Source organism: Nanorana parkeri, unplaced genomic scaffold, assembly GCF_000935625.1.
Source record: "Nanorana parkeri isolate BGI_ZX_2015 unplaced genomic scaffold, ASM93562v1 scaffold1728, whole genome shotgun sequence".
In the NCBI taxonomy this organism is placed as follows: Eukaryota; Metazoa; Chordata; class Amphibia; order Anura; family Dicroglossidae; genus Nanorana; species Nanorana parkeri.
Window position 1 is genome coordinate 198,937 of NW_017307996.1, and position 13,142 is coordinate 212,078.

At 41.3% G+C, this 13,142-nt stretch overlaps 2 protein-coding genes across 2 annotated transcripts in view; both read right to left on the reverse strand.

The window, feature by feature from the left end:
- The window catches only part of LOC108799445 (alpha-2-macroglobulin-like), an 11,363-nt gene extending 10,126 nt beyond the window's left edge, over window positions 1-1,237 (reverse strand). The window contains exon 1 of the mRNA XM_018571299.1: window positions 1,035-1,237. Coding sequence (XP_018426801.1) covers window positions 1,035-1,237 — 203 coding nt within the window. The remainder of the gene's footprint in view (window positions 1-1,034) is intronic.
- A 1,303-nt stretch (window positions 1,238-2,540) lies between these two features.
- LOC108799446 (alpha-2-macroglobulin-like protein 1) overlaps window positions 2,541-13,142 on the reverse strand; it is a 13,770-nt gene continuing 3,168 nt past the window's right edge. Inside the window, exons 4-10 of the mRNA XM_018571300.1 lie at window positions 9,541-9,771; window positions 8,082-8,145; window positions 6,010-6,155; window positions 3,860-4,009; window positions 2,925-3,004; window positions 2,822-2,871; window positions 2,541-2,640 (exon numbers count right to left, since the gene is read on the reverse strand). Coding sequence (XP_018426802.1) covers window positions 2,841-2,871; window positions 2,925-3,004; window positions 3,860-4,009; window positions 6,010-6,155; window positions 8,082-8,145; window positions 9,541-9,771 — 702 coding nt within the window. The 3' untranslated portion in view covers window positions 2,541-2,640; window positions 2,822-2,840. The remainder of the gene's footprint in view (window positions 2,641-2,821; window positions 2,872-2,924; window positions 3,005-3,859; window positions 4,010-6,009; window positions 6,156-8,081; window positions 8,146-9,540; window positions 9,772-13,142) is intronic.

Below are 13,142 nucleotides of genomic sequence, written 5' to 3' on the forward strand. Positions count from 1 at the left end.
TGACCATATTTAAATATACAGTAAAACATTTATAAACATAATACCATTGACTTAAAACCATTATAGTTTCCCTTTAATATTTAATGTCTTATTCAAGAAGGCAAATGGCAAAGCTGAAGTGCATATTACGATAACCAAAAGCAACCAACTAGATTTTAGTTTACATTAGTAATCCCCCCCCCACTGGTCACTGGTCAAGAAGATCTTCATTAGGGCCTACTGACAGTAAGGAGCCAAATTCTGCGTGGAGATTCCATTAAAGTAGATATAAAACCCTAATGGAATGACATTGTATTTGCAAAAGCCCTGTGTATCAAACAATTACCATATTTTTCAATAAAATACTTATGTGGCTGCAAATCCACCCAATCACTTTCACATGTACTGTAACATGCGCCACCTCCCTCCCCCAACCATGTGTGCCAGACTTAGCTATACATCCTGCGTTCCCAAGACCTCATTGGCCAGTGCTAGGGTGGTGAGTGGTGGGAGACAAGCAAACATTTATTTGCTGATCTCCTGTTAAGAATGACACTGGAAGCACTCAGTTCTGATCATTTCATGGTTCAGCGCTGTAATTCCATGGCCTACCCAATTTTAGGTACTGTGGTTTTTCACCGTTTCTGTGGCACATGCAGTTTTAAGGCTTGACATTTCTGGTATCTATTTACTTGATAAAACCTCATATTTAATATTCTACCAAAAATTAGTTGTAAATCGTATAAGTGTGCGCTAAAATGAATTTGAGTGTATTATTTAGTAAAAATATGGGTTAGATAAACAGTTGTGCTAATATCGCATGACAAAACAAACTGCAGCTGCCACAATTCTATTCTCCAGGGTCTCTGCTCTCAGAAAATGTATCATGTTTTCAGGGTGTAAGTGATCTTCAGGCCTAAGATCAGGCTTGTGCATTTTAACATGTGTGCAAAAATAAAAAAGAAGAATGGCAGCAGAAGGGTTAAATGGCAGCCAGGAAGTAACAGCAAGGGGTATGAAGGCAGCTCATACCAGGTTCAGGAAAAATGACTTACCCAACTGTGACTAATTTCCAAACCATTGTTTCGGGAAACGTCTTCCGAATCCTCTTCTCCATCTCAGAAGCACTGATGGAGGGATGAATCAGCGGTGAATCAGTATCTTCCACAGAAATAAAACCAGGAATGTTTGAATTGTGAGGTTCTGAAAGAGTGGAACATTTTTTTTCACAAGGATTGATCAGATCATTTGTACCCATGTTTACCAATGCTATTCCTTAGGTCTCCTTTACACATGTGTTGAAGTACATTTAGCGCCTGGGTAGGGGTTGTTAGGCAGAGTTCAACCAAGAACTGTGCCTTCAGCACCCGGCCTGGGCTGCACTGAATGCTCCCACATTTATTGCCTGTGTGAACAAAGCCATAGGGACATCTAACAGATAATGGAAGCAAATGTCGTTTTCAACTGCTCCTTGAGAGAGCAGTGATGACAGCACCCATTATTGGAAACTCCTCAACAGCAACACAGACTGAAATCAAAATTGAAGGAAGTGAGCATAAATCTCCCTTCCCTAACAGAGCCACAGGGGACAGCAAAAACCCCACAGGAGTTCTAATCCATACCTGCTCTATCCAAAATGAGGAAAAACATTTTTGGTTTGACATACTTTTTAAAGGCCTGTGTCAACGGTTTTGAGCTTTTGCCAATGGCATCAGGTTGAGATGCTTCTGAGATCATTCATAATATTTACTGACTGGTACATTTGACTTGCAGTTGACCTCCTTATGACTTGCAGTTGACCTCCTTATGACTTGCAGTTGACTTGCTTCAAGGTTTTTTAGACTTGTATGTAAATGCAAAATTTGATTGAAGTCTGCACGCACCCTTAAAGGAGAACTATGAGGTGAGTGAAAATCACTCATCCTCATAGTTCGAGCCAACGTGTGATAATTAAACTGTCACACCTTGGCTCAATACATCGGGAAGTGAGCGAACACATACCGTCTCTCGCTCACTTCTCGATCATCCCCCTGCAGAGAGCAGTGACTGTCAGTCATGTCTCCCCACAGGGATTCCCCCCTCCCCTCTCTGATCCTCCAGTGCTGACTGGAAGAATGGACAGGGGAGGGGGCGGGCACAGCTGGCTCTGCATCTAGATAGGCAGAGCCGGCTGTCACTCACGCAGCTGGGCGGATCTCGACAGCATTGCATGGCCAGCTTGAGATTCATATTCTTTTCCTTGTTGCAAACTCCTGTACAGGATACATTTAGATGACACAAGTAACTGCATGGTGAGCAAGCATTGAGCAAGCTTTTGCCAGCTGTGCATATTTTAGAGGGATGTGGCATTGGTAGAAAGTTCCCTGCTTAGAATAGTAAGAGGAGGAGTGGACCATTTTGGCAACTGTATTATACAGAGTAGGGCCTATACCTGTTTCAAGAGACAGACTTAATAAAAGCAAGAATAATTTTCAGTTAGTTTGCTAAAGAATTTACTCAGGAATTGGATGTAACACAAATTACAATAACTGGACCGCTAAGAAAGGACATCTCACCAATTTGAGGAGCTCCATTTTGTGACAAGGCTGCGACTTGTGGATAATGGGGACATACAACAGGTTTCCTCACCTGGGTGTTTGTAAGAAACTTTACTCCCATAGACTGAAAATGGAAAAAAAAAATTGGAAAGTAACTATGCACTAAAAAAGGACAATTAACAACAAAGGGATGTATATAGAGAAACAGAATAGGTTTTAGCCATATTTGCATTTGACACAGTAAATTTCCTGTTTTGGTTTAGTTAAATAGTTCCGTAACTCTCCCATACGGCTTTGGTGTTTACCTGGATGAGTGTGAACACATCAGGAGCCCAGGAATGTGCTGAATATGGCCAGTTAAAGGATCTTTTTTTGCGTTGAATAGCTATATGTGAATAAACAACATGTTGGTGCATGCATATAGGATTATCCTCCCGTACACGATAAGGGTAGCCGTACCGCCTTTTCTGTGCCAGGAGACTGTACACCTAGCGGGAATATAAATAGAGAAGCTTTGTAAGTCGTATGTCACAGAGTTAGGAACACTATTTACACAAATAACAAGTGCAACTAGTATTATATGTGGGAACTATATACCTTACTTCATAGTCCTCATTCTTATTTGTAAGGTTGGTGATAATGAATATTGTGAATGAGAAAAGATCAAGGGACATCCCAATCAAAAATGGACCCTGTTGTTGGATCCCGTGGTTCTTTAGGACACTAACTCCAACCAAAATATTTTTTCAAGTGTGGTATACAATTGGGAGGAATTAAACCTCTGTCTGTGCCCCCATTGCAGATAGTTCCCTTCAGTTCCTGTTCTAACACCCATGCTGTGCTAAAAAATTAACATTATGCATTTGCCACTCTTCTTAAAAAAGGGCTGGGGCCCCACTGGGGAGACATCAATTGTAATGTTCCCAGATGCACTTCCTTATAGCCATATTGTTAAGTAAAGGTGCCAGAATGACCAAGAAGGATGGTGCAATCCATAGGGAGGAATTTGTGCCATCAGCACACTTAGTTGGTTGCCCAAAGCTATTCAATATACACATGTAAGCAACGTTTAATATTTAACAGCTTTGGACAAGCAACTAAGTGTGCTGATGACATGCTACACCCACTGGGGACACCCACCAAATATACAGGAAGGGAGATAAAATCTTCCCAATTTTACAATACACAAATTAGTGTTGCGTGGATGCTTTTTATAATCAGACTCTACTGGGCCTACTGCTAGGTCTATGTCTTTATGTCCATTTTAGCTGCTGGTGCTATAGAAGATAGGTTTACAGTTACTAAATTCTAACAAGCGGTACGATAGAATGTGTCAAGCTTACCACATCACTGGAGATATCAGATTCAGGTCTTAGAAGCAGGACACCTTCATCCACTGACCTGACTGAACACAAAGACCCAGGCTGTGCATTTATATGTAGTGTACTTTGTGAGCCTGGGGAAATCTGTTTGTCTGCAAATTCCAAAGTCACCTGTAAATAAAAAACATGAGATGATAAAGTTCTGGAAGCATAACAGAGCTGCTTGCAAAACCTGCTATAATATCTGAAAAGATCAGCTAAGGGGGAAGATGCCTTTTTTGAGCATTAATGAGCTCTGCAAATGGAAATGGATTTACACACATGTGGGTGCTCTATGGGGGATTGGTAAGCTTTTGTGCAAATCAGAATCAGAGTTCTGTATTTACTATATGCATAGGGCAGAAGCTAAGGTAGCAAGGTAAACGAAAGCAGGGTCAAAGTAGAAGGGTGGGCCAATGCTCAGAATCAATGACTGCTGCTGAGGGACTCTTCATCTTTGGCAGCCATTCTCAGGGATGCTTTAAGTACCTACTCTGCACTCAGGGACTTCTTGTTTTTTATGGGTCTGATAAACAAGTCTGAACAATGTGGTCATTTCCAAACTGGGGCAAGGCTAGGAGAATCCAAACGATATCCAAGGTTCTGCAGAGTGCAACCAGGAAAGTGCTAGGGGACATCAGCAGTTAGAAAGTTGTATCAGCAGGACAGCAAAATGAAGGAAGCTTAGTCCAAAACTAAAGGTGGGGACTCTGTTAACAAGTTGGCCATGTAGAATCCCAGAAGAAAGTGCAGACTCCAGCACACCCAGATTCTGTGCACAGAAATCTAGTGCAGCGTCAAAGGAGATCAACCCAACCCAATCAGTAAAAGTGTTGGATGCAAATGCACGTGAACAAAAGTGCCTAAGAGAATAAATAGTGTGCGTGTTCAGGCCTAGTAGTTGGGGATAGCTATGAAGGAAACACCGAAAGGTCTTAAAAACAATCAACAATCCATGGCTATAAAGACAACCATCCAGCAGCAAACTGACAGCAGATGAATGAGCAAACAGATGGGAAAAAGCTGATGGCCAGCTAGCAGATGACGGACTAGTGACCATTATTCCCAATTTCAGATCCTCTGTTTACTTTATTCTCACCTCCAAACATTTATAGATAAATACAACAAAATCCAATGGCAGGGGATAGTGGGCTGCAGATGAATCAACAGTAAACTGTAGTGTGGCTGACAAGCTGCCATAAGGTTCTTGTGCAGGTAGATAGTGTGAAATGCAGTAGCTGACCACACACAAAAAATACTGCTGTGACTTTGTGAGAGATTTGTAATATTTATAAAAATGCAGCAGAATAAGCAAATAATTTTTACCCCTTCATGACTCGATGTAATTAGGCCTAATTGCCCGGATCAAATTAAGCAACATCAGTATGCATCAGTTAACTCAGCAATAACTGCTTAATTCATTTGCCTTCCTAAAGTTTTACATTTGTTTTGTTTAATATATAAGGCATGCAAGACATTTATTTGATACGCTGATTTAAGATATTCCCAGCTTTTGTTTTTATTATAAGCTGACAAATAGATAAAAATGTTTACATATAATATATACATTTTATACTTTTTAATCACCTTTAAAAACATTTTTTACTTGATTCATTTTTTTTACACACTGGAATGCAAACAATGAACAGAGGCTGGTGGCTGGTTTGTATTTAAAGAAACCTAATGTAACCACTCTGTTTGGCTGTCATGGTGATCATATGATCAGGAACAACACATGCAACAGCAAATAACGGAAAAAAGACCAGCAAACTGATCAATCACAAATTTACATATATACCTTTTTATTAGAATTAAGTCTACATTATTTTTTATTTCTGATGTACCAAGTACAGAATAAAACAAGTACAGATATTATATATATATATATATACACACAGAGTACACACGCACACACACACACACACACACAGTATTTACACATACATACACACACAGAAAGCCCACATAACATCTGTCTGTGTATTCTCTTTTCTTTTTCAGGGATTCTTTTTTACCACTAGAGGGGAGCACTAGCAAAGGAAAGTTGTAAGATGATAATGTGCACATTGTGTTTTCTCCATATTGTCACTCAATGCATATTTTGTAACTGCCTCAGTGAGACATTGGTTTACCTTATTATTAAAGCATTTGGAGACTCCGAACATTTCAGTGTCAGCTACTATTTGTCCATTGCCAAGTAATACATATGCAAGGATGTGTGCCCGGGGAGCAAGATTAACAGTGACTGGAAAAAGGACCTCGATGGTGCCCATCATTACTAAAAATAGAAAGAGAACATTTTATTAAAACAGCAGTGCAAAAAAATCATGTCAGGTGGCAAACGGAGAGGCTTCCCTTATTATATCCTCCCCAGATTCGTATTGTTGGCATATGTGTAAGTGTAGTGTAGTGGATACATGGATGTTATTGTTACCAAATTATTAAATGATTTCCACACATACTTAGTGGTATATGTATAAACGGAAGAATCCCAGACTAACCCACACATCCATCAAAACCATTTTTCCCCGTCATTAACCAGCAAAATATTAATTGTTCCAAGAAAATTTGCAAAGAATGGGGTTTTAAATTCTGTAAAGGGAACTGCTGTATTTACAAACAGTATGTTATAAAATTGCTCTGCTAACATTCAGCAAAATATTTTCCAATGTTCCGATATGGAGACCTACACTGCTTATGAACTGATAAAGCGATATTAAAGGCTCTGTCCCGTCCCCCCCATACTACTTTAACCACTTGCTGACCGGGGTGTTTACATTTTTCAGTATTCAGAGCTGCGTTTATTCCGTCATGCAACGCTGTACTGAAATACATTTTATACCATTTTTTATGGACACATAGAGCTTTCGTTTGGAAGTATTTATTCACCACTGGGCTTATTTTTTACTATACAACGAAAAAAGTACCAAAAAAAAAAAAATCTGTTTTCCCTGTATTATGTTAGGAAACATTTAGTATTACCCATTTTTTGGTAAAATATAAAAGGCGGGGTCACGTCGGGTAAATAGACAACAAACATGTCAAGCCTTAAAATTGCACACGCCCTTGAAATCACAAAAAACTACTATACCCAAAATTGGCCATAGGCGACGCTTTAAAAGATTTTACCGCTCATCAATTTAGTCTTATCAGTGATTGATGGCCCTAAAATTATTGCTTGCACTCCGACGTTCGCGATGATATGCGGCGTAATCAGCGCAATCCTCGTATTTGTGCCTATGCGCATTAGTTGCATTTTTGTGCGTCTATGTGGGGGACTTTAAAAAAAAAAAAATTGTGTGTGTATGTCAATTGTTTTTTTGTGACAATTTTTTTTTTTTTACAACTTTATTGCAGTGACAGGTCCTCTTTATGGAGACATCATGGGTCTCTAAGACCCCTAATGTCACCTAGGGACCCCCAAAGAAGCTGATGAAGCAGAGATCTGCTTCATCAGCTTCTGAAGCCAGAGAGATCGGGCGTCCTTACAGATGCCGGACCACTTGTATGTAAACAGCCATCGCTGGCTGTTTCAAATTTTGGCAGTTTCCCGCCCACCCACTGCCAGAAGGCTCCCGTCCGGCCGTTTCCCAACGTTCGGCAGACGGGAGGCGGTTAAGGACTTACCTTATGTGATGCCTCTTGATGTGAACATCTTCTTCCTTTCACTCGTTTCCAAAAGTCCCCTCAGCGCTGGTGTTGCTCTCTGATCCAGTGCCAACTCTTATTTCTTCCTGTGTCCCACGGGGTCTGCCCTGCGTGCATGCTCCCGCATACATACATGAACTGACATTCTCTCAATCTTCCTCTCCAGCCTGGTGATATCAACTGTGCATGCACCCGCGCACATCATCTCCTGCATGGCCGTTTGGGAAGCTGTGTTCTGCAGTCGGGTGCGAGAGGCACAAACACAGGTAAATTACAAAATATTTGGCCACTTTGAACATTTTGTGGGGGCATGCTCTACTGCTTGCTAGCAGTAAAACTATGTGAAAAAACAGAGCCTGTAATACCACTGTAAACTTTGTAAGCTGGCCTAGCCCATGCCAAGTGCATCTAGGCTGGCAAATGTGATTGTATTTAAATTGCCCATTGAATATCCCATGGAAAAAATAGGATTTTGTACTCACCGTAAAATCCTTTTCTATTTTTTATGCACATAAAAAGACAACTTTCTTTAAAGATTGATAAAAGGAAAGGTTACCAGAGTTTCTGTTAGTGCTGATCTTCTTCACTCCATATAGCACAAGGTTTCCCAGTGCCACAACCTTTAAGAGAAAATTATTTTAAAATGAAAAAAAGGGGAATGGATAAAAGGCCAGTAGAACCTATTTACAATATTGTTAGTAACTTTTCCAGATATTCTCAGTATATGTTACCCAGTTACCGTCCTGTTTCAGGTATGGGTAATGTTTTACACAGCAAGAGGAAATTTCAGTAGCTAGAGTTGTCAGACACATACAGTACCTTTCAACTGGGTGAAGGACATGCTCCTACCACGCATGCCTGCAGACTATTTGGAATTTATCTGCTTTGTAGAGCAGGCCAAACACACCTATGGCAGACGATCATTGCCATGATCCAACATCATAAGCACGCACACAGAGAATGCCCTAATGCACATACCAGTGCCTTTTGAGCATGGTGAGAGAGCACCTATAGCAGTCTAATATTAGGGGGGTAAATACCATCTGATGATCTGCTGATAATATTATGGAATAGCACATGGTCCTATGAGAAGAGCTGGGCAAGTGTGTCTGCTGTAGTGTGTTGTACTTAACCATGATAGTTATTGCCCAAATTAGGTAACAATAGCACTATGTCTAAGGGTTATAGAGAACTTGTGGTCTATAAAACAAAATCGCTAAACAGACAAGAGGTAAGGCTGTGGGCTTGGCTTTCCTTTATACATTCTACGGTTGCCCACTGAGGCCATCTGTCATAGGTATGAGCCAACAGTAAGGGGTGGAAGGCGTTACACCCAAGCCCTGGACCTCAGGGGCTGGTTGAGATCTACATAGTAGAGCTGGATAAAGTTTTGGGGCTCTGTAAACACTCGGCAAGAAATGAGAATATGCATTAAATGTTAAATGTGACCACTGGTTAACTATAATAGTGGACTGTGTGCTGCTAACCTGGGACCTAGGACTGTCTGGTATGTCCTTTCTGCTCCTGAAATGTAATCACAAGGGTCTAGCTAAGCCTCCTGTACAAAGAGGTTTACTGCCTGCAAGTTTCTGTTTATTGCCTGCAAATGAATATCATTTTAAGGTTCTGGAAAATGTGCTCGGCAACACCTGAACCTCAATCCAGCAGGTTACATCTACATCTATACTATATCTAGATCTATTACATCTATACAATATTAATTTTAGGTGGACTGGCCCCCTAATATTACAGTATTTGTATGTCAATATTACTGTATGAAAGCTAAAAACATGGTAAAATAGGCAGCTGAAATCCCTGTTAGAGGATGTTCCTCAACAGCCTTGTTTTGCAGTAACCTTTTACTATGACACATTGTTATGGTGTTTAATTGCTACCTTTATGTGCTTTTTATGTTACAATCATACTTGATGATTGTTATATTAATTTTTTTTATTATCCATCTACAAAACGTTAATAAAAACATTGAAACAGAAAGCTAAAAACATGGTTTATACCAGATAATGGAGATCCAAAGTATCCTCTTGGGTTATCATCTCGCTGCTCCTCATGAGGTAGTCAATCTCAATTGGATGCTCTTGGTCACATGTTAGGTCATGGTCCAGTGGTTGGACCTTTATGAAGCTGTTAGTGGCAGAATTAAATGGACTCAAGGTCTTATGTGCATCAGCAGAGTAAGGATTGAGTATCCCAAAGACCCGCTCTGGCTTTTTCTTCTGATACGAAGCCTAAGTAATAACACATTTCTGCATTAGGTTCTGTAAATAATAACATTCTGTTCTTCACAGAAAATATTTGTCATCCTTCCGAAGTGAACTTCCTAATGAGCCTCCTATGTAACAAATACAAGTGTCTGCTTTGCATACAGCAGGCAGTCAGATTCCAAGCGCATTCTGGAGTATATAAGGAATTGATTGCCTGGTAGCAATGCTCAACCAGTCAGATGTTATACACAAAGCCCAGTATGCCATTGCGCCCCTAGATCTCACCACAATCTGCCTCTAACATACTTTTGTAATAATTTTAATAATGAGCAACACTTCAAGCAGCTCTTTACACACAGACACTGCATGTAGATGTGCATCCAGCACCTACCCTTTTCTGTTACCATGCCTTGATTGTAGTTTAGGTGGGAGACCATGTTCTGTTCTATCAAAGCTATTTATAACACCTCACTACAGGCTGTCACTTCTGATACCACACTTTGTTTTATATTTTGCTTTTCTATAAAGAATGTCTATAGGAATTCACCAAATAAGATTTCTAAAGGATTCCAGTTAGCCAAGGCAAAAGAGAAGAACTGAGGTTTGGGGATAACTCCTTTATGCCTCAAGACGGAGAACAATATAGAACGTTTTTGTATAGAGAAGCGCCAAAGGCAATCCGTGTCCCTCACACAAGAAGGAGTGCTGAGCATAAATGCAAGATGCAGCCCCACGGCAGTCAGGGGAACTGGAACATCTAGAAAGAAACAGAGAGAGGGGCGCCTTTCCTAGTGCAGAATGTTTTAATCCAATATCAACGAAATAGTACAGACAGGTACTCACAATAGAGATGTGAAAACGAGCAACAGGACAATGTAAACCGGAGCAGAGCAAGTGTCCATATAGAACGTCCTGTGTGAGGCTCACTGTGGTGTCAACGCGTTTCCGGGGGACGCCCCCTTCATCAGGACATAATGACAGTCACCTCCCTGCTGAGGCTAAAGAAGGACGAGCTGGGACGTGATTGGCCAACGTCCCAGCTCGTCCAATCACGTCCCAGCTTGTCCTTCTTTAGCCTCAGCAGGGAGTTGACTGTCATTACGTCCTGACGAAGGGGGGCGTGCCCCGGAAATGCGTTGACACCACAGTGAGCCTCACACAGGACGTTCTATATGGACAATTGCTCTGCTCCGGTTTACATTGTCCTGTTGCTCGTTTTCACATCTCTATTGTGAGTACCTGTCTGTACTATTTCGTTGATATTGGAGAACAATATAGACTCCAAAGCACACAATGTTGGTACATCCTCAGCTCATGAGTAAGTGATACCTAAACTTTAACCCCTTCATGACTGAGGCCTTTTTTTTTTTGCACCCATGTTACAATCTACATTTAGGTCTGAAAATACTTTAAACCCCGCAAACATTATATATTTTCTGAAAGCCAAGACCGTATAGAATAAAATGACGGCAATTGCCAATTTTTATGTTGCACCTTATTAGCGCAACGTATTATCAAATCTAAAAACTTAGTGAAAAATGCACTTAAGTTAAATTTAGTGCCCCACAACACAATAAAATACCAATTTTTTTAAATAAAATATAAAAGATGAGGTTACAATGAGTAAATAGATACCCAACATGCCTTGGTAAAAAATTGCATCTGTGAAACGGCGACAAAATTCAGTACCCCAAAAAGTCAGTAGATGACGCTTTAAAAGTCCCTACAGGTCATCGGTTTAGAGATACATGTAAGTATTGACCCTAGAAATATTGCTCTCACTGTGGCGTGCGCGGCAATGCCCAACATGTGTATCACGATCGTCATTTTCATACATAGGCGCACGTTTACATTATGACATTTATTATTTTAACTTTTTTTTTATTTGATAGCAATTAAAGTAAAAATAATTTTAAAGAATTGTATCACATAGGGGGGCTTACAAGCCCCCCATGTGATAGCATATTGGTGGTGACAGGTACTCTTTAAGGTCACACTGGGGGTCCAAAAGACCCCTAGTGTCACCTTTACACTCTAAGACCCCGCTCACATTGAGCGATTTATCGTGCGGTAATTCCCGCGATATCGCGGCAATTTACCGCGCAATATCGCTCTCCAATGCTTCTCAATGGGGCAAAGGGTCCTGCTGTCGCGGGTCGTGTGTCGCTACAGCAGGACCCTTTTTGGAGCGGATTTAGCCGCGATTGAAGCTTGCTCAATGCAAGCATTTGCGCGATATCGCGTGACAAATCGCGCAAAATGCAAATTGCGCGACAATCGCGCGATTTGCGAACCGCTCAATGTGAACAGGGCCTTAATTAGCTATTGAAGTGCAGATTGCACTTCAATAGCTTATTGCTGGGCTTCAGGATCCCAGCAATGACAGCTATGGGAACGGAGGTGATGCAATACGCGTCACTCCCGGTCCCATAGTACGGGGAGGAGATCGGTGAAAGGACGTGTGCCGCTCTCCTCCTTAGCTTCCCACGGACACCCAAGAAGCCGGTCCCGTGCCCGTAGGAAGGGCAGCAGAGCCTGGGAAACATGGCGGGGGTGTCGGGCGGGGATCTTGGCCCGTTTACCGGCCTAGAGAAGCAATCTGGCGACAGCTGAGTCGCCAGAATCACTTCTATTGTAAAGCCGACAGTCAGCTAAAGCCAATGGGAGTCTGTTTAAACCTGCCCATTGCCAGTGACGTACTATGGACATCACTGGTCACTAAGGAGTTAAGGCAAGCCCTGGGTTCATGGCATAGCAGGCACATCCCAATATATACACACATAGTTTAAGAGCCCAGTTTTCCTGAAAAACCAGTTGGTCCAACAGAATATAAATGGTCTTGGCTAGAGTGTGGTGGATGCAATAGAGAAGTTAGGGGAGCAGGAATGGGAGACTTTACAGTGACAAGGAAGAGACTTGGTAACTTTTTCCATAATGCAGCACCTGGATTTTCAGGTAAGCTGTGTGCATTACAGAACAACTGCGTTCACAGACATCAGAGAACCTAGTACTTTGCTTGCCTAGGGTCCGAATTGTCACCCATTCCCTGAACAGGATAACTTCAGCCAAAGTTTTCCTTTTTTCTTAAGTTTGAATAGTCTGGGTAAAAATTAAAACCTCTGTCAAGTCTTTGTTCCTGACTCTTTCGGTTCTAAGAATTGAAAGTTCAGCCCAGTTATCACAGCACAATATTCCTGTAGGTGATCCCACTTGTCGCCCAAGAAAGCAAACATGAAGGTAAATTTGCATGGCCAGCCCTCCCACGTAGACTCTTTCAGCAGCAGACATAGCATAGGCTCTGTCTAAGGACATTGTACGGGACATGTACGCTCAAGGTGCTTTTTAGTGCTGTTGCTGTTTATATATAGACCAGGGCTGTAGTTACCATGGGGAAG